General features: G+C 39.4%; 1 protein-coding gene across 5 annotated transcripts in view; it reads right to left on the bottom strand.

The window, feature by feature from the left end:
• axdnd1 (axonemal dynein light chain domain containing 1) overlaps positions 1 to 18,250 on the bottom strand; it is a 176,176-nt gene that overhangs the window by 56,081 nt on the left and 101,845 nt on the right. For all 5 annotated transcript variants that reach the window (XR_011961097.1, XR_011961098.1, XM_072573680.1 and 2 more), the window contains exons 17-19: positions 16,524 to 16,758; positions 10,844 to 11,057; positions 7,891 to 7,984 (exon numbers count right to left, since the gene is read on the bottom strand). Coding sequence is in view for 3 of the 5 variants with exons in the window: in XM_072573680.1 (XP_072429781.1) it covers positions 7,891 to 7,984; positions 10,844 to 11,057; positions 16,524 to 16,758 (543 nt within the window). In the remaining 2 variants the exon portion in view is untranslated. The remainder of the gene's footprint in view (positions 1 to 7,890; positions 7,985 to 10,843; positions 11,058 to 16,523; positions 16,759 to 18,250) is intronic.

The following is an 18,250-nucleotide window of genomic DNA, read 5'->3' as shown; positions in this document are numbered from 1 at the left end:
CAATACCCAGAACTCCCTTCTTAATAGCACTGTGGTTGTCCTTAAACTGAAAGGAGTGGGAGTGGGGGGCTCTACAGTTCACCACCACTTTTTTTAGTCAAGATGAGAGTAGTGCTGGAAAAGCACAGCAGGTCAGGCAACATCCGAGGAGCAGGAAAATCAACATTTTGGGCAAAAGCCCATCTTCAGAGCTTTTGCCGGAAACGTCGTTTTTCCTGCTCCTTGGTTGCTGCCTGACCTGCTGTATTTTTCTAGCTCTCATCTTGACTTTAATCTCCAGCATCTGCAGTACCCACTTTTGCCTAGTTGATTTTAACCACTTTTTTTAGGCAAGTTGGGATGCACTGTAAATGCTGACCTAACCAGTGATATCCACATCCCATGAATTCATTTTTTAAATTGCTGAATAAAGAAAGACAAAATTCAAACTGAAGATAAATACAAATGCTGTGTACCAAGAAGACAAAGGAGACATGGGCAAGAACAGACATGAAAAGGTCCCATAGGTAAACAGAAATTACAAAACTAATTTATTGAAAAATATAAAAATAATAACAGCTTCTCCTAAAAATGCATAAAAACTAACAGAAAGATCAGGATGAGGAAGGATCTCTAAGCAATAAAACATAGAAATGAGGAGGAATAGGCCATTCAGCACTTTAGCCTGCTTCATCATTTAATCTGATCATGGCTAATCCTCTACTTCATTATCATATTCCATCTTTCTAATCGTACCCCTTGATGCTTTTAAAATCTAAAAAACTTTCTCTTTCTTGCTTATATTCAATGAAATGGTCTCCAGAGCCTCAGTTCACTATCTTTTGAAAGAAAAATTCTTCCTCTTCTCAGTTCTAAATGGCTTACCCTGCATCCTGAGATGGTGTCTCCTGGTTCTAGACTCTCTAACCAGGGAAAACACCTTCCCAGCATCTAGTCTGTCCCTGGTCTCATCCTTCTAAAGTCTGTTGAATACAGGCCCAGTCGAACAAATTTCTCCTCACAGGACAGTCCTGCCATCCCCAATATCACCAAGCATGATCTCTGGTACATTTCCAGACAAGTGTATCCTTTCTAAGGTGTGGAGTCCAAACTGCATGCAATACTCCAGATTTATTTTCAACAAAGACCTGCATAACTACAGTACGATATCCTACATCTGAGATGTGCCTCAAGACTTTGATCTTCATGTTGGAAGACACAATACTCAAGGGGGAAAAGTGAGGGAGCAATTCAAAATAATAACTTTTGTAAATGATAAATACAAGGAAAACGAACAAGACTAATGAATGATGAGCTCCCTGGACCAATGGGCTGCATCCTAGGGGAGGGTTTGAGCTATAGGGAGAGTCTGAATAGGCTGGAGCTATTTTCCCTAAAGCATTGGAGGCTGAGGGATGATATTATAGATGTTTATAAAATCATGAGGGGCATGGATAGGGTAATTAGCTAACGTCTTTTTCCCAGGGTAAGGGAGTCCATAACTAGAGGGCATAGGTTTAAAGTAAGAGGGAAAAAAATTAAAAGGGACCTAAGGGACAACCTTTTCATGCAGAGGGTGGTGTGTGTATGGAACGAACTGCCAGAGGAAATTGTGGAGGTGGGCACAAGAACAACATTTAAAAGGCATCTGGATAGTACATGAATAGGAAGGGTTTAGAGGGATATGGGCCAAATGTTTGCAAATGAGACTTGATCAGTTTAGGATATCTAAGCAGCATGGATGAGTTGGACCGAGAGTCTGTTTCATGCTGTATAACTCTATGACTCTATAACTGACTGCAGAGATAGTGGATGCATTTGTTGTAACCTTCCAAAACTCTGTAGATTCTGGAAAAGTTCCAGTGAACTATAAAACCACCAATGAAACACCTTTTTTGAGAAAAGGGCCTGAAAGCAAAAAAAAAGGCCAGTTGGCTTATAATCTGTCATTGTGTAAAGTTGAAGATGATACAAAGAGTCTTCAAAATGATGTAGATCAATTAAGTGAATAGGCAACATTTGGCATGTGGATAACAATGTGAAAAAAATACATTTGCCCACTTTGGTAGGAAGAATAGAAAAGCAGAATAATACTTAAATGTAAAGAGACCATAGAATGCCAGAGTAAAGAGTGATCTGGGTATACTTGCACATGAATTATAAAAAAAAGCATGCATTTGCAGCAACGTATGGCCTTTATGGCAAGGGTGATGGAATACAAAAGAAGGAAATTTTTCTACAACTGCATAGGGAATCTACTCTCCTTACTTAAGGAGGAATTTACTTGCATTGGAAGGAGTTCAAAGTTGTTCACAAGATTTAATCCTGAGATGAAGAGAAGATGCTGAGCAGGTAGAGCCTCTGCTCATTTTTGAAAAATTAGAGGTGATCTTATTAAAACATGCAAGATTCTGCAAGGGTTTGACATTGTACATGATATTAATGTGGTTCGCCACTTGTGGAAATCCAGAACCATGAGGTACAGTTTCAGAAGAGGTCTGTAATTTCAGATGCAGATAAGGAGGTCTTTCTTCTTTCAGAAGTCTTAATCCTTAGATTTCTCTACCCTAGACAGTAGTGGAGCTTGGGTCATTGGAAAGATATAAAAGAGACCTAAGGGGCAACTTTTTCACACAGAGGGTGGTACGTGTATGGAATGAGCTGCCAGAGGAAGTGGTGGAGGCTGGTACAATTGCAACATTTAAGAGGCATTTGGATGGGTATATGAATAGGAAGGGTTTGGAGAGATATGGGCTGGGTGCTGGCAGGTGGGACTAGATTGGGTTGGGATATCTGGTCGGCATTGACGGGTTGGACCGAAGGGTCTGTTTCCATGCTGTACATCTCTATGACTCTATTACTCTATAAGAGCAAGAGGAAAGCCCCAATATCTGTCTGTTTTCATGCTGAACGAGGCAGATGAAATGAACATAAGTATGCTTCCTTGAAGGTAGATTCAGAGGCCAACGGATTCATAAAATTAATGATTGGCACCCCATATTCAGGCTCTATCCCCATATTTTGAACTTGCCAGCATTTGTTTCGACAATAAACCTCAGATTGCCATGTCTTGCAGCTCTATTCGTTCCTATCTCGAGACGTTGCCTTACAACCTCACCTGGACAGCTAACATTGACACTCAGGCTAATCTTAGTGATATCTTTTCCCATTGCTCAGTCACTCCCCACAAAAGTAGGCTTTCCACTTTCTACACACGATTTATTTCTACACAAGTATCTCTTGACTTCTTTCCTTGCAGAAAAGAAGGCAGAACCAAAAGTAAGAGATAACCACCCTGACCACTGGGGAGGAGGAGGTCACATAAGTGGTGGTGAAGTCCATGCTAATGGCCATTTGGCAAAGAGGAGATGCCCAGGAACATAATAACTTATCATACTGTCACATGGCACAGAACAACTATCAATGGTGATTTACTGTCTATTAACAGAAATTAAAGCATCTGCACTTTGAACACATTTGGAATTCAAGTTCTAATTCAGGTCTTTCATCGTCTTCATATCATTCAAGAGACTGGCCAAGCCATATTTGCATTAACATAATGACAGATAAATTTCTGGAGAATTGACAACGAAAATGCAATGCAATTAAACAATTACTTTTGTTCCATAATAGAATCTATAGAAATGATACAGCACAGAAGGGAGCTATTTGGCCCATCTTGTCCAGACTGACCTAAAGACACCCAAATGCCCTTTCTAATCCCATTGTCCTGCATAGCATTGCAGATTACAGCACTTAAAGTACAGATCCAGTTACTTTGTAAAAGAGCTGAGTGTCTCTGCCTCCACCATCAACTCAAGCAGAGAATTCCACAATCCTCTGCATAAAAATGTTTTTCCTCACGTCTCCTCTAATCCTTCTACCATTTACCGGCACGGTGGCACAGTGGTTAGCACTGCTGCCTCACAGCGCCAGAGACCCGGGTTCAATTCCCGCCTCAGGCGACTGACTGTGTGGAGTTTGCACGTTCTCCCCGTGTCTGCGTGGGTTTCCTCCGGGTGCTCCGGTTTCCTCCCACACTCCAAAGACGTGCAGGTCAGGTGAATTGGCCATGCTAAATTGCCCGTAGTGTTAGGTAAGGGGTAGATGTAGATGTAGATGTAGATGTAGATGTAGGGGTATGGGTGGGTTACGCTTCGGCGGGGCGGTGTGGACTTGTTGGGCCGAAGGGCCTGTTTCCACACTGTAAGTAATCTAATCTAATCTAATCTACCTTGAATCTATGACACCTGGTTTTGAACTCTCTGAGAAGCAAAACAGGTTCTTCCTGTCTACTCTGTCTCTACCCCTCACAATTTTGTATACTTCAATCATGTCACCCCTCAGCCTTCTCTATTTCAAGGTAAAGAACCCCAATTTTTATGCAATGTGGTGAGCACAATTGCACACGATACTCCAGTTGTGGCCTCACCAGTATCTTGTACAGTTTTATCATTATATCCCTACTTTTGTACCTCTGCCAATGAAGGACAGCATTCCACATGCCTTCTTTATAACCTTATCTACCTGCATTGCTACCTTTAGGGACCTGTGTACTTGTACAGCAAGATCTCTTCCTTCATCTACCTCTCTCAATACATTCCTGTATATTGTGTATTTCTTTTTACTGTTTGACCTTCTAAAATGCACTACCTCACACTTATTTGTCACACCATTATCTCAGAAGAAGACACAAAAGGGAGCCACAAAAGGATAAAAAAAATAAGGGTCTCTTGAGAAGGTAGAATTGAAGGAAATTAGCATCAGCAGAAAGAAAAAGAGTTGGAAAAATTAAAGAACTAAATGCCGATAAATCTCCAGGACCTAATAAGCTACATCGCAGGGTACTAAAGGAGGTGGTCATTGGAAATAGTGGATGCATTGTTCATTATCTTCCAAAATTCTGCATGTTCTGGAACAGTTCCAACAGATTGGAGGGTGGCAAATTTAATAGAACATAAAAAGAAAGGAAAGAGAAAATTGGGAATTACAGTTTGGTTGACCCAAAAACAGTTGAAGGTAAAATGCTGGATTCTATCAGAAAGCATGTGATACTTGAAAGTAAAAACAGTATTACACAAAGTCAGTATGCATTTACGAAAGGGAAATTGTGTTTGGCTAATCAACCTGAACCTTTTGAGGTCATAACTGGTAGAATAGATGAGGGACAACTAGTAAAGATAATGTATTTGGATTTTCAAAAAGATTTTAATAAAATATCATGTAAGAAGTTATTTTGTAAAATCAAAGCAGATGGGATTGATGGTAATTTACTCTTAAGAATTGAGAATTGGTGAGCAGACAAGAATAGAGAGTGAATATAAGTAGGTTATTTTCAGAGTGAAAGGTGGCTTACCACAGGGATCAATGCTTGTGCTCCAACTATTAACAATATATATTGACTTGGATTAGGGAATAAAATGTAATAATTCCATATTTGTTAACAATACAAAATGAGGTGTGAGTGATGAGAAGGACATAAAGAGGTTTCAGAGCAATTTAGACAAGTTGAGTGACAAATTTGTGGGAGATGCAGTATAATGTGGACAAATGTGGAATTATCCACTTCCCTAAGAAAAACAGAATGGTGATAGATTAGGAAATGTTGATGTACAAAGGGTCATAGGTGTCATTACAGACCAGTCATTTAAAGAAAGCATGCAGATGCAGCAAAGAGTTAGGAAATAAATGGTATGTTGGTTTTCCTTGCAAGTTGGTTTGAGTATAGGAGCAAGGAAGATTTCCAGCAGCTGTACAGGGCTTTGGTGAAAACACACCTAGAGCACTGTGTGCAGTTTTGGTCTACCTACTTAAGAAAGTATACATTTGCCATAGAGGGAGTCCAGTTAATATTCACTAGGCTGATTCTTGCAATGGCAAGTTGTCATAGGAGAAGAGATTGCATTACTTGGACCTGTATTTACTGAAGTTTAGTAGAATGAGAAAGAATCTTTTCCCATTTTCCATATTTTATATGTTTTAATAAAGGACTGGACAAATTGGACAAAGATGAAATGAGAAAAAATGTATTCACTCAAAGAGTGTGGAGGCCAGTCACTGAATATATAACAGATAGAAGCCTTGATCATGTTGAATGCTGGAGTTGGTCAATGGGCCAAATGGCTAACATCTGTCCCTACTTTCTAATTTTCTATATTGTTGAAAAGTAAAGAATTATTTCAAGTTTTTATGGAATCTTAGACCACATCTGGAGAATTGCAAAGAGTTTTAGTATATTGTATAAAAGATCCAGATGCAGTAGAAGTTGTCAAAGATATTTACTAGAATGACACCAAAACTGAGAAGTTAAACCTATCAGAAAAGCTTAGCTGGCTGGGACTTATTTGCTCTAAATTGGATTGAGGTGTTTAAGATTAAAGGAGGATATAAATTAAATAGAAGTACAAAAATTACCACTTAAGGGAGAATCAGAATCTAGACGAAAAGGCATTAATGAATAACTAATAATTAATTAAGAAATAATAAATCTGATATCTTCTTTGTTTCTAGATTTTAAATGCATTTAAAGTTGTCAAGGTACTACAGTGAATTCTAAATTCCAATCCTATGGTTTACAAAGTTTGCTTGTTTGTGCATAGAAACAGTATGTTATTGCAGGTCAATTGGTTATTTACTGGAACAGTTTATCAGTTTTAAACTTGGATGTAAATTCAGGAAATGAATTGCACAAAATATGTCACTGTCAATTCAAGATGTTTGCATCTATACATGGGATATTTGTTTGCAGTGCTTGAGGAGTTCAGGCTTTTTTTGGGTGTTGCCATCCAGATATGGTGTCGGGCCAGATTCAAATTGGTGGAGTTTGGTATATAATGTGAACAGGGCAAAAGTGAGGACTGCTGATGCTGGAGGTCAGAGTCAAGAGTATGGTGTGGGGAAAGCACACAAAAGCTGAAAATGTGTTGCTGGAAAAGCGCAGCAGGTCAGGCAGCATCCAAGGAGCAGGAGAATCGACGTTTCAGGAATCCTGAAGAAGGGCTCATGCCCGAAACGTTGATTCTCCTGCTCATTGGATGCTGCCTGACCTGCTGCGCTTTTCCAGCAACACATTTTCAGCTCTGATCTCCAGCATCTGCAGTCCTCACTTTCCCCTCGGAAAGCACAGCAAGTCAGGCAGCATCCGAGGAGCAAGAGAATCGACATTTTGGGCAAAAGCATTCCTGATGAAGGGCTTTTGCCTAAAATGTCGATTCTCCTGCTCCTTGGATGCTGCTGACCTGCTGTGCTTTTCTAGCACTATACTCTCAATATAATGCGAACACCCGAGTTGCATGTAATTGTTTGAAAAAGCAGTGGTTGTGAAATGTACCAGACTGAAGCCTGAGCGTTTGATGGATTTTTATAAATAAAGACATAGGATTCAAAAGTCTAAACCCTTGGGCAGCATAGTGGCTCACAGCGCCAGGGACCTGGGTTCAATTATTGCCTCAGACAACTGTCTGTGTGGAGTTTGCACATTCTCCCTGTGTCTACGTGGGTTTCCTCCAGGTGCTCCGGTTTCCTCCCACAGTCCAAAGATGTACAGGTTCGGTGAATTGGCCATGCTAAATTGTCCGTAGTGGTAGATGCATTAGTCAGGGGTAAATGTAGGGGAATGCATCTGGGTGGGTTGCTCTTCAGAGCGTTGGTGTGGACTTGTTGGGCTGAAGGCCTGTTTCACACTGTATGGAATCTAATCTATGTAAAAAAAACAACCCCACTGTGATTACGGTTCCTAATTCTCTACATGAGAAGAAAGAGCTGCATAAACAGGAGAAACATCACAGCCCATGATTGCTTTCCCTGACAAGAACCTGCTGTCTCCCTTAATTGTAAGACACTTCAATTTTGGCATAACACCATACCTATCTCCTCAACGTTCATGAGCTGAACAAATTTCCTGTTGCTTACCTGCTTAGTGAGCTTAGTGTCCATGTGGGTTATCATCTTAAATAGTTCCAACAACCAATCCTGCATCTTTTGAGTTACTTCTCCAAGATGTCGACTAGAATTGAGAAAATAAACGAGGAAGCTTAAATTCTAGCCTAATGGTTTTCATGATCCACAGTAGAAAACAATAATTTCATTTGGTATGTTTTATCATTTTATTACTGGAAAATGTAAGTCCCCATATTTGCCATAACATGGGCAAAAAATTGCTCAATTTGGCATATTGCCCCTATAGTACAGTATATTATACATTTGGCCCTAGTTATTGGACAGTGATAGGGGCACAGACTTCCTACAGTTAACAGAAAACACATACCATAAAGGTCCACACAATCAGGGACAATGGGGTGGGGGGGTGGGGCACTTAACAGAAATTACAGTTTCCAGAACAGCCATGATCTCATTCAATGGCAGAGTAGATTTGACGGGCTGAATGGCTGATTTCTACCTGAACATCCTCTGGCCTTTTTAGGGATGGATAACTAATACTGACCTTGCCAGTGGCAGGCATATTCCATGAAATAATTTGTTTTTTAAAAGCTAGGAATTTAACTATCTTTTCTATGACTTCCATGGTAGCATAAAACAGTTAACTGTACAGTTCATGATAAAACTGAGCACAAAAACCAAAATGCACTGTGTTAACTGATACAAGTCTGGGATGGGGGTTACTATGAGTTGCTGGAATTCTCTTATACATCACCTGAGTATAGATTCTTCACATGGAAGTCAGGCCAGTTACTGAAGGAAAGTTACTCGAGTCACAGTAATCAGAACACAGACTGCTGCCATTTTCATCTGATGTCCGCATATTTTGACTTTCTAATATAGAACAACCTCGATTATCCGAACAAGACGGGCAGAGAATATTTTGTTCGGATAACTGATTGTTTGGATAACTGATCTGATTGTAAATTCAGGAAGCCATGTTGAACATAATTACGTAAAAAAGCATGTTTACAGAGTTTTTATTTCATTCAATCGATAAAATGTGTACAAACGCTAGATATTGCTTAAAAATTTATTATATTTTACAAATAAAATCACTTTTTGGCTAGAGTTTGACTAAAGTCTGTGAAATTTTTCACTGACATTTCCTTGGTTTTATCCAGGTCCTTGACAGCAGCCGACATCTTTCTGTCTGGTGTCATCCCGCCGTCCAGACTAACCAAGTGTTGTCCCTCCCTCCTCAGTAACAAAGAGAGAGAGAGGGGCACAAAATTCAGGGGGAACAGGAGAGAGAGGAAAGATCTTTTTGTTGACTTCAGTTTCCATCCTCTCATCAATCTTTTTTTAGTGGGTTTTTTCCTTGAGTTTCCTCTTGTTTATTTTCATGTTTGCTAACTCACTACGATTTGCTCTCCCCCATCAAAAAAAAGTTACATTAAATTTTCATGTCAGCTGAAAGATATTTAACTACCTTTTGGATGGAAAATAAAGAGTCGTCATGGGATAATGGGAGGATAAAGCAATGGAAATGAAAATGAAAGTGCGAGCATATTTATGACTTAAATCTCCGGAGTGCACAGCTCGAGCTTGCATGTTTGCTGTTCTTGAATGTCCAGAATCGCAAACCTTTGTCCTAGGGGGAGCATAACTATTGGAGAGCCTTCTTATAGAAAGTGTAAGGCTTAACTATAAGGTCACATCTTGAGTATTGAAGTTAATTATTTATTAAAGCATACTTCCATCTGTATTCTTGTTCAAGTTTACAAAATGCTGCATTAAATGGATGAGGAATAGAATTTTCCTACTTTAATTGAAATGCATGGAAAGGGACCTTGAGAACTTGTTCAGTTAATCCAAAATTCAGATAATTGATGTTCAGATAACAGAGGTTGTTCTGTATTAATCACTGACTTATAACTCTTAAAGGAACTCTTATTTTCCACTCTCTATTCTAGGGAATGGACATCAGTTGTACTTCTATCATGGCTGAAATCAAATAATCAACATTAACTTGGAAGGTTTACAGTTTTCTATTAAATGTGTTTCCTGAGATCTATCCTTGGTCTCCTATTTCTCATGTATATCCTGCCCTCAGTATATAATTCATCTGTATATTGATGATATCCAGGTCTACCACACCAAGATATCTTGATCACCTAATTGTCAAACTACTTCTCCTACCTGTCCAATTAAATATTGGAAAGAGTGAAGCAATGCTCTTTGGACACCATTGGAAACCCTTCTCCCAAGTCACTGATTCTATCTCTCTAAGTCCTAAGCCAACTTTGTTCATGCACAGGTGTCCCACATATTCATGATTCTCCACAATATTTCCAAAATAGGTTAATATCATGGTGGAGAATCCAAGTGCATCTCATCAAGAGGGCAAGGAAAACAGAAAGAAGTCAATGTATAAAGTTCACATGCAACAATTAGTATCTAACTTATGATCGGCATCGAATAAAGGCTAGCAAGAAGTTTGGGTCTAGAAGGAATGTATGCCTTTATCAGAAGAAAACAGAAAAAATTCTGGGTAAATTGAAGTCCTTGTATAATCAACGTAGTCCATTGGTTTAAAATTAGTAAGCAAACCAGCTTCTGTTGTGACATCCTGTTATCCTGTAACATTTGTAACACCCATTTTGGAAATGATATTGCATGTTTAATTAATTTATGATTAAACGGACTCAGCTTTGACTTTACTGCATTCAATTCTAGTAATTTGCAAGAGAATTTTGGGATTTGCATACATTGACTTCATTTTTCAATGATAATTGCTAACTAGTGATCTTGAAAGGAAGTAGATAAGTAAATTAAAGCAAAATATTTCAGACACTAAAGATCTGAAATAAAAACAAAAACTACTGGAAATACTAGTCATGTCAGGCAGAATTTGTGGAAAGAGAAAGGAAATTAATAATTCAAGTTAATGGCTTTTTATCAGACAAGATGTTGTTAATAATACCTGACAGAACACTTATTCTTTTTCTCCTCTTCAGTTTGTGAGAATGCTGCTAGGTCCATCGCATCCTCCAAGAGTTTTATCAAAGTGGGTAATTGCTCATGAAGCTTCAGCAAATCAAATTCTATAGATCCTACATCTTCCATATTGGCATAGTCGAACTTAACCCGATAAGATTCAAGCTGGTCTTGTAGCTTCATTATAGACCAAGCAGTTCCTGTGAAAATAACTGCAGGTAAAATTCTCTGCAATATCAACAGTCACCATTAATTCTAGCCTACTGTGAACTAGAATGAAATAGAATAAGGTCATTTCATGTAGAGGCCTTATAGCTGGCACGGAGGCTTCTGTTCCATCAATAGGTCTAATTTAAACCAATTTGCAAAACTAACAGGAAAATACTCCAACTCACTGCATCAGCTCATGGCTTATTTAGTTGCAATGTACTCAAGTCATTAAAACCATACTCAAGATCTCAGAGCAGATCAAAGTATTAGCTGTTGTCTCAGTGCTCACACTTTATGTCAAATAAATTCATGAGTCCTTTGTACTTATTGTTGAAAATAAGGTTGGAGAAGACAGGAGGGAAGGATTTAAGAAGCTGGTTCCCAAATTTTGCCCATCTTTCCAGCATACCAACTTTGAATAACTCCAATCAGGCTTTCGCCATTGTGGCAACAGGGAAATGGCTCTTGCCAAAGTCATAAATTATACTGACCTGACTGTAACACATGTCAGCTATTCCACATCGTTTTAAACTGGACTACAGCAATTAGCATGACAGATCACACCATCCTCCTCCAAAATCACACTACCATCATCCGGTTTGGGATTGTCATCACCTAATACCATTCTTATCTATTTACTTGCAGCCAGAGTGTCACTTGCATTAGCTTCTCTTGCCTCTCCCACACCACTTCCTCTGATATCCCCCAACGATCTATCCTTGGCTTCCTCCATTTTTCATCCACATGCTGCCCCAGGTAGCATCATCTGAAATACAGTATCAGTTATAACAAATATGCTGATAATATCTAGCTCTACTTCAAAGTCACCTCCCTCAACTCCTTGCCACTGTTGCTAAATTATCAGACTTCTTTATCAACATTCAGCACTGAATGAGTAGAAATCTTCCCAATTAAATATAGGAAGAGCGAAGCAACTATTTTTGGATTCCATTTCCAAGCTAAAATTCTCTCCTTCCCTCTGGGAATAGTCTGAAACAAAACCAGTCTATTCTTAACCTTGATGTTGTACTTGTTAGAGGTGAGCTTCTGACCACAAATTGTGCCATCACAAAAAGCACCTATGTCCACATTCACAACATTTTCCATTGCTGCCCAGTCATAGCTCATTTTCTGATTAAACCCTTGTTCTTGCCTCAAAACTCCAAGGCTTTAATATTCCAATGCATTCCTGGTTTGTCTCCTATGCTCTACCATCTTTAAACAAGGGATTATCCAAAATTGTATCCTAATCACCATTATTAGCAGCTATGTCTTCATTTGTCAGAGCTGAGTGTTTCAGAATTCATTCCTTTAACCTGTTTCTCTTTCTCACATTCTTGCTCCTTAAAACCTAACGTCTCAATCAAGTTTTGATCATCTGTCATAGAATCCCCACAGTGTAGAAAGATGCCATTGGGCCCATCTAGTCTGCACCAACAGTTGCCCAACGCTGGAATCAAACCGGGTCCCATGAGGCAGCAACGCGAATCACTGTGCCACTATATCTGTCCTGATGTCTTAAGTGTCGAGAGTGTAGTGCTAGAAAAGCATAGCAGGTCAGGCAGCACCCGAGGAGCAGGAGAATCAACACTTCGAGCATAAGTTCTTCATCAGGTATGCTTGTGGTCGGGGCTGAGAGATAAATGGGAGGGGTTGGTGTTTGGGAGAAGGTAGCTCAGAAAGCAACAGGTGGATGAAGGTGAGGGAGAACGTGCTAGGATCAGAGGGGGAAGTGAGTGGACAGGTCCAGAGGGTGGTGCCGGGTTGGAGGCTTGGGACTAGGATAAGGTGGAGGAGGGGAAATGAGGAAGCTGTTGCAATCCACATTTATCCCGTGTGGTTGCAGGGTCCCAAGGCAGAATATGAGGCATTCCTCCTCCAGGCTTCGGGTGGTAACGGTTTGGCGGTGGAGGAGGCCCAGGACCTGCATGTCCTTGACCGAGTGGGAGGGGGAGTTGAAGTATTCAGCCAAGGGGTGGTGGGGTTGGTGGGAGCGTATGTCCCAGAGATGTTCTCTGAAATGATCTGCAAACGTTTTGCAGATAATTTCAGAGAACATCTCTGGGACACCCACACCCACTAACACTACCGCCCTGTGGTTGAATACGTCAACTCCCCCTCCCACTCCATCAAGGAAATGCATGTTCTGGGACTACTCTACCGCCAAACAGTTACCACCCAAAGCCTGGAGGAGGAATGCCTTGGGACCCTGCAACCACATGGGATAAATGTGGATTTCAATAGCTTCCTCATTTCCCCTCCCCCCACCCCTCCTTATCCTAGTCCCAAGCCTCCAACTCGGCTCCACCTTCTGGACCTATCCATTCACTTCCCCCTCTGACCCTAGCACGTTCTCCCTCACCTTCATCCACCTATCGCTTTCTGGGCTACCTTCCCTGAACTCCAACCCTGACCCACAAGCCTCATTCCTGGTGAAGAGCTTCTGCCCAAAATGTTGACTCTCCTGCTCCTCGGATGCTGCCTGACCTGTTGTGCTTTTCCAGCATCACACTCTTGACTTTGTTGTCCAGCATCTGCAGTGCTCACTTTCTCCTAATGTCTTATGTGGTTTCGTATAGTATGATGTTTCTGCAAAGTGTTTCGGATCATTACTACACACCACAGGCCACAGGCCTCCAGTCTGAAAAGCAACCCTTCACCACCACCCTCTGTCTTCTACCTTTGAGCCAGTTCTGTATCCAAATGGCTTGTTCTCCCTGTACTCCATGTGATCTAACCTTGCTAACTAGTCTCCCACAAGGAACCTTGTTGAATGCCTTACTGAAGTCCATATACATCACGTCCACTGCTCTGCCCTCATCAATCCTCTTCGTTACATCTTCAAAAAACTCCATCAAGTTAGTGAGACAAGATTTCCTACACACAAAGCTATATTGACTATCCATAATCATTGTATGCTTTTCCAAATACATGTAAATCCTGTCCCTCAAGATTCCCTCCAACAACTTGCCCACCACTGTTGTCAGGCTCACCGGTCTATAGTTCCCTGGCTTTTTCTTACCACCTTCCTTAAACAGTGGCACCACATTAGCCAACCTCCAGACTTCCGGCATCTCACCTGTGACCATTGATGATTCAAATATCTCATCAAGGGGCCCAGCAATCACTTCCCTAGCTTCCCAAAGAGTTCTTGGATACACCTGATCAGTTCCTGTGTATTTATCCACTTTTATGTGTTTTAATACATCCAGTATCACCTCCTCTACAATACAGACATTTTTCAAGATGTCGCCATCTATTTCTCACTTTCTATATCTTTCATGTCCAGTGCCTGTATGGAATGAGCTGCAAAGAAACTGGGGGAGACTGGTACAATTACAACATTTAAAATGCATCTGGGTAGGTACATGGATAGGAAGGGTTTAGAGCGATATGGGTCAAGTGCTGGCAATTGGGACTAGATTAATTTAGGATATCTGGTTGGCATGGACGAGTTGGACAGAAGGGTCTGTTTCCATGCTGGACATCTCTTTGATTCTATTACAAGTATTATACAAATATAACTTTTTTTGGTGATGGGCAATTCACAATCATTACCCTAACCTTACATCCTAAATATTTTGAAATGCATTGTAACCTCGGGTAAATACAGTGCAGGAGTTGGAGGTGGAGGGAGGGGTGGGGCGCAGGGGGAGGTGCTGAAGGAGGAGCGCGTCATCAAGGGGTTTCCCAAAATTCGTGTAGAATTTAAAGACAAGGCCCATAAAAACATTGAAAAGTTGAGGCCTTTTGTGCAGAAAGTCTGCCTCACAGGGCCAAACCCATGAGTGAAGATAGTTATACCGGGAGAGCGAGAAAGAATGATTGCGGGCATGGAGATAAGGATCATGCATGTGAGGTAATGTCTTTATTGTGGTTACAGATCAGCAGATTCTGATTGTTGGGGTGAGCCAGTAGCTGTTGACCACGTTGGAATGAGAATTTGATGGGTCATAGAAGTGCCGTACAATGTGATCAGGAGAAAGAAACAGATTACTGTGGATTTCAGCCGGTTAAGGTTAGATTGTTGATCCTCAGGATTCCTTGTCTTCCTTGCCCACAAGCAGCACTGTAAAGGCATCACCCTATCTCCCTTTTTCATGTTGTCAACTTTCCTGAGACTTGGGAAATCCCATGCCACCAGTGGTTAAAAATAGAATGGCTTAAGATGAAAGTACACAGCCTTATTAAAATATCTAAATAAACAATGTACATTCTACAAGCAGATTAGTCACCTGCCCCTCAATGCATCTGCATTAAAACCAGAAATAGGTGACATTGAAGAAGGGTGAGTTTCTATTGCAGATTTTTATATTTTAACTTCTAACATGACTTGAATATACAAATTTCCTCCTTCGGTACTTTCTTTTTGCTTTCATTTTTAGATTTTAAAATTTAAGATTTAATGTTACCTAATTACATTTTCTAATTTAATTACTATCTTATTTTTGTTCCAATTTTGTTATCAGTACAATAGACACTTGTACTTCACCCTGTTTCCTCAAATAATTGCAGTGAAAAGAAAATGTTATTATTGGGAAACCCAATAGAAAATGGGTGCAGAGGGAAAATGACCAGATATAAGATAAGGATTGACAGAGGCTACTGTTGTTTGTTAGGAAACTCTGTTCATCTCAATTTAAATGGATTTCAACTTCCTGTACTTGCCACTTGGGATTATAGATGATGACCGAGAAATCATTCTTTGCAGATATGGGCATGAGGTTGCATTGGACTATGTATCTCAGTATGTTGTGTAGAAGAACTAAAGGATATGCAGAAATTTTAACCCAATGGATGAATTACTCTTTCCTGAATTTCTCTCAACCCTACTTTTCTTTATATTCACATATGCCATCCTGCTTTGGGATTAAAGATTTGGATATGTACAAAAACGATCAACACATTTCAGTGAGTTGGTATCTTAATAGGACGAAAATTAAAATGGAGGAGAGAAATAAAAGGAAATAAAGAGAAATGTACAGATCCATATAATTTGTTTTCCCCAAATTTAAACTTAATGCCATCAAGTCAATGAAACATAGGTTAGAGGTAATTTAAGTAAGTTTAATCCTACCATGTGTTCTTCTAACATTGTTTGAATATCACACTAAAGCAAATGAAGCTGTGTGATAACTAACAACTTGCAGCAGCATCTCTTGGCTAAACTCACTCTAAAAGCCTACATTGTAATGCCATATTTGTGAAGCCTCATAAACAAAGGCTGCTACATATGTGTATATTTAAGAAATAACCTGTTTTGGATGTTACATTTAAAATCCTTAGAAAGGATGTGGACCAGTGGCTTCCTTCTAAGGGCATTCACAGACAGTAGCTAATGTCAGCCACAGGGATTGAGACAGAAACCTGAGCTAACTCCTTAACCTTCATCTGTAGATATTTCACAAAGAGCCTTTGAATCAAAGTACATGGATGTGAAATAATTAAAATAATACCATTATCCCCTGTTAGCATGATCGTATAAAGTTGAGACAGTTCTTTCGCACTATTGTTTAATTCTTCCATTTTTGTCTCCTCAGGCATTTTATCATTATCTGACCACCGGTGACGTTCAAACAGAATTAGGGTGAGATCAGTCCACTCGTTTTGCAGCTGCTCTGCATCCAGTAGATCTTCTTGAGTAGTTAAGAATAATGACCCCTCATATCGTGTATAATCTTGAGTGATCATCTAAGGAAAACAAAATAAAGTCCTCCAAGGAAATGAGACGGATTTATTCAGACCATATCTAAAGAAAATCACATTTCTAATTTAAACATCCTTTTGATCAATTTTGGATCACAAATTACTGCTTGAGTTGCCATAATGAAAAGGAAAGTGAAAAATGCCATGACAAAATATAATCAATTTAATCTGTGTGCACTTAGGAAATGTACAAAATACTCAATTCTACTGACGTTTGAGCCCTTCCATTCACAATAATTGAATAAATGCTTTCTATACAGGAAGGTTTTTTTTAAAATCGATTTGCATTTAAGTACTGTATTTTCACCTGACCAGAGCAAATTGGATAGCTTTAAGAAAACACCATAGGGAGTTTGCATATGTATTAAGGTTAAACAACTCAATGTGTGGAACATTATGGCTTAAGGTTAATTTCACACTGAGACAATGAATCTCAATTAACTCATCCCAAAATTAAGTCAAGGCAATCTCTGTTCATTGTAAATAGCATGAAATGTTTACTTCAAATCTTCACCCCAAAGTTACAGTATCTATGGTACTCTCTACATAAACTTCCTTAACAAGGGTTCCACAAAAGAGATTTTTCACAAAAATGAGGAAAATGGAATTGGACGCAATTTTAAGACATGGATTGAAAATTGCTTGGAAATACAAATCAAAGGAAGTCACACTCAAACTGTATTGTGTGCTGTACTGTTCACACCTTGAGTCCTGCGAACAGTCTTGTCACTGAGTTACCTGAAGACATTCAATTAACAGAAGCCATGCAGACAGAGCCTGAAGATTGATATCTCATGTTAGATGTTTACAAGACGATTTAAGTAAATTTGAGATTAGCAATTTTGAAAGAAAACTGCTTGTTGATTTTACAAAATGCAAGTGATGGCAAAATGTACAAAAAGGACATTCCTATAAACTACTTTTAATTAAATTATAGGCAGAACAATGAAACACCGGGCGTAAATGAATTACAGGTAAACATTGAGTTATATTAGAAAGCTCATCTTCCTGCAAAGCATGATAAATATATGGAACTGAGTTAATTCAGAATAACCGATATTAAAAAACCTGGAATTAGCTAAGAAAAAATTGAATGTTACACTGGGAGGCCACGTGATCTTTCTGGATGGATAGCCTAGGAATAGACAAAAATAAATTCGCTCATCAGTAATTGCTTTTCAATTGGTTTATATGAAACATTGACTCATTATCCTTAATATGTGTGAGCATCTTTATTATTGCAAAAATGTGGAGTCATCTTGTAAATGAACCTCTTTAAAAGTAAAGACAAATGTAGCTCTAGATATATCATATCCATATCCACAAGGAGCTGTTCTATAAAGTTTGCAGTAGTCATCAAAATGACACACACTGGACACTGAATTCCTTTCCATTTTAAACATTAAACATTACGAGGTCAAATACAAACTGAACCTTCTTTATCCTTCTACCATACAAATACATTCAATCTCAGAAC

The sequence above is a fragment of the Chiloscyllium punctatum genome, chromosome 7 (assembly GCF_047496795.1).
Source record: "Chiloscyllium punctatum isolate Juve2018m chromosome 7, sChiPun1.3, whole genome shotgun sequence".
NCBI lineage: Eukaryota > Metazoa > Chordata > Chondrichthyes > Orectolobiformes > Hemiscylliidae > Chiloscyllium > Chiloscyllium punctatum.
This window is presented reverse-complemented; position numbering and strand designations above follow the sequence as displayed.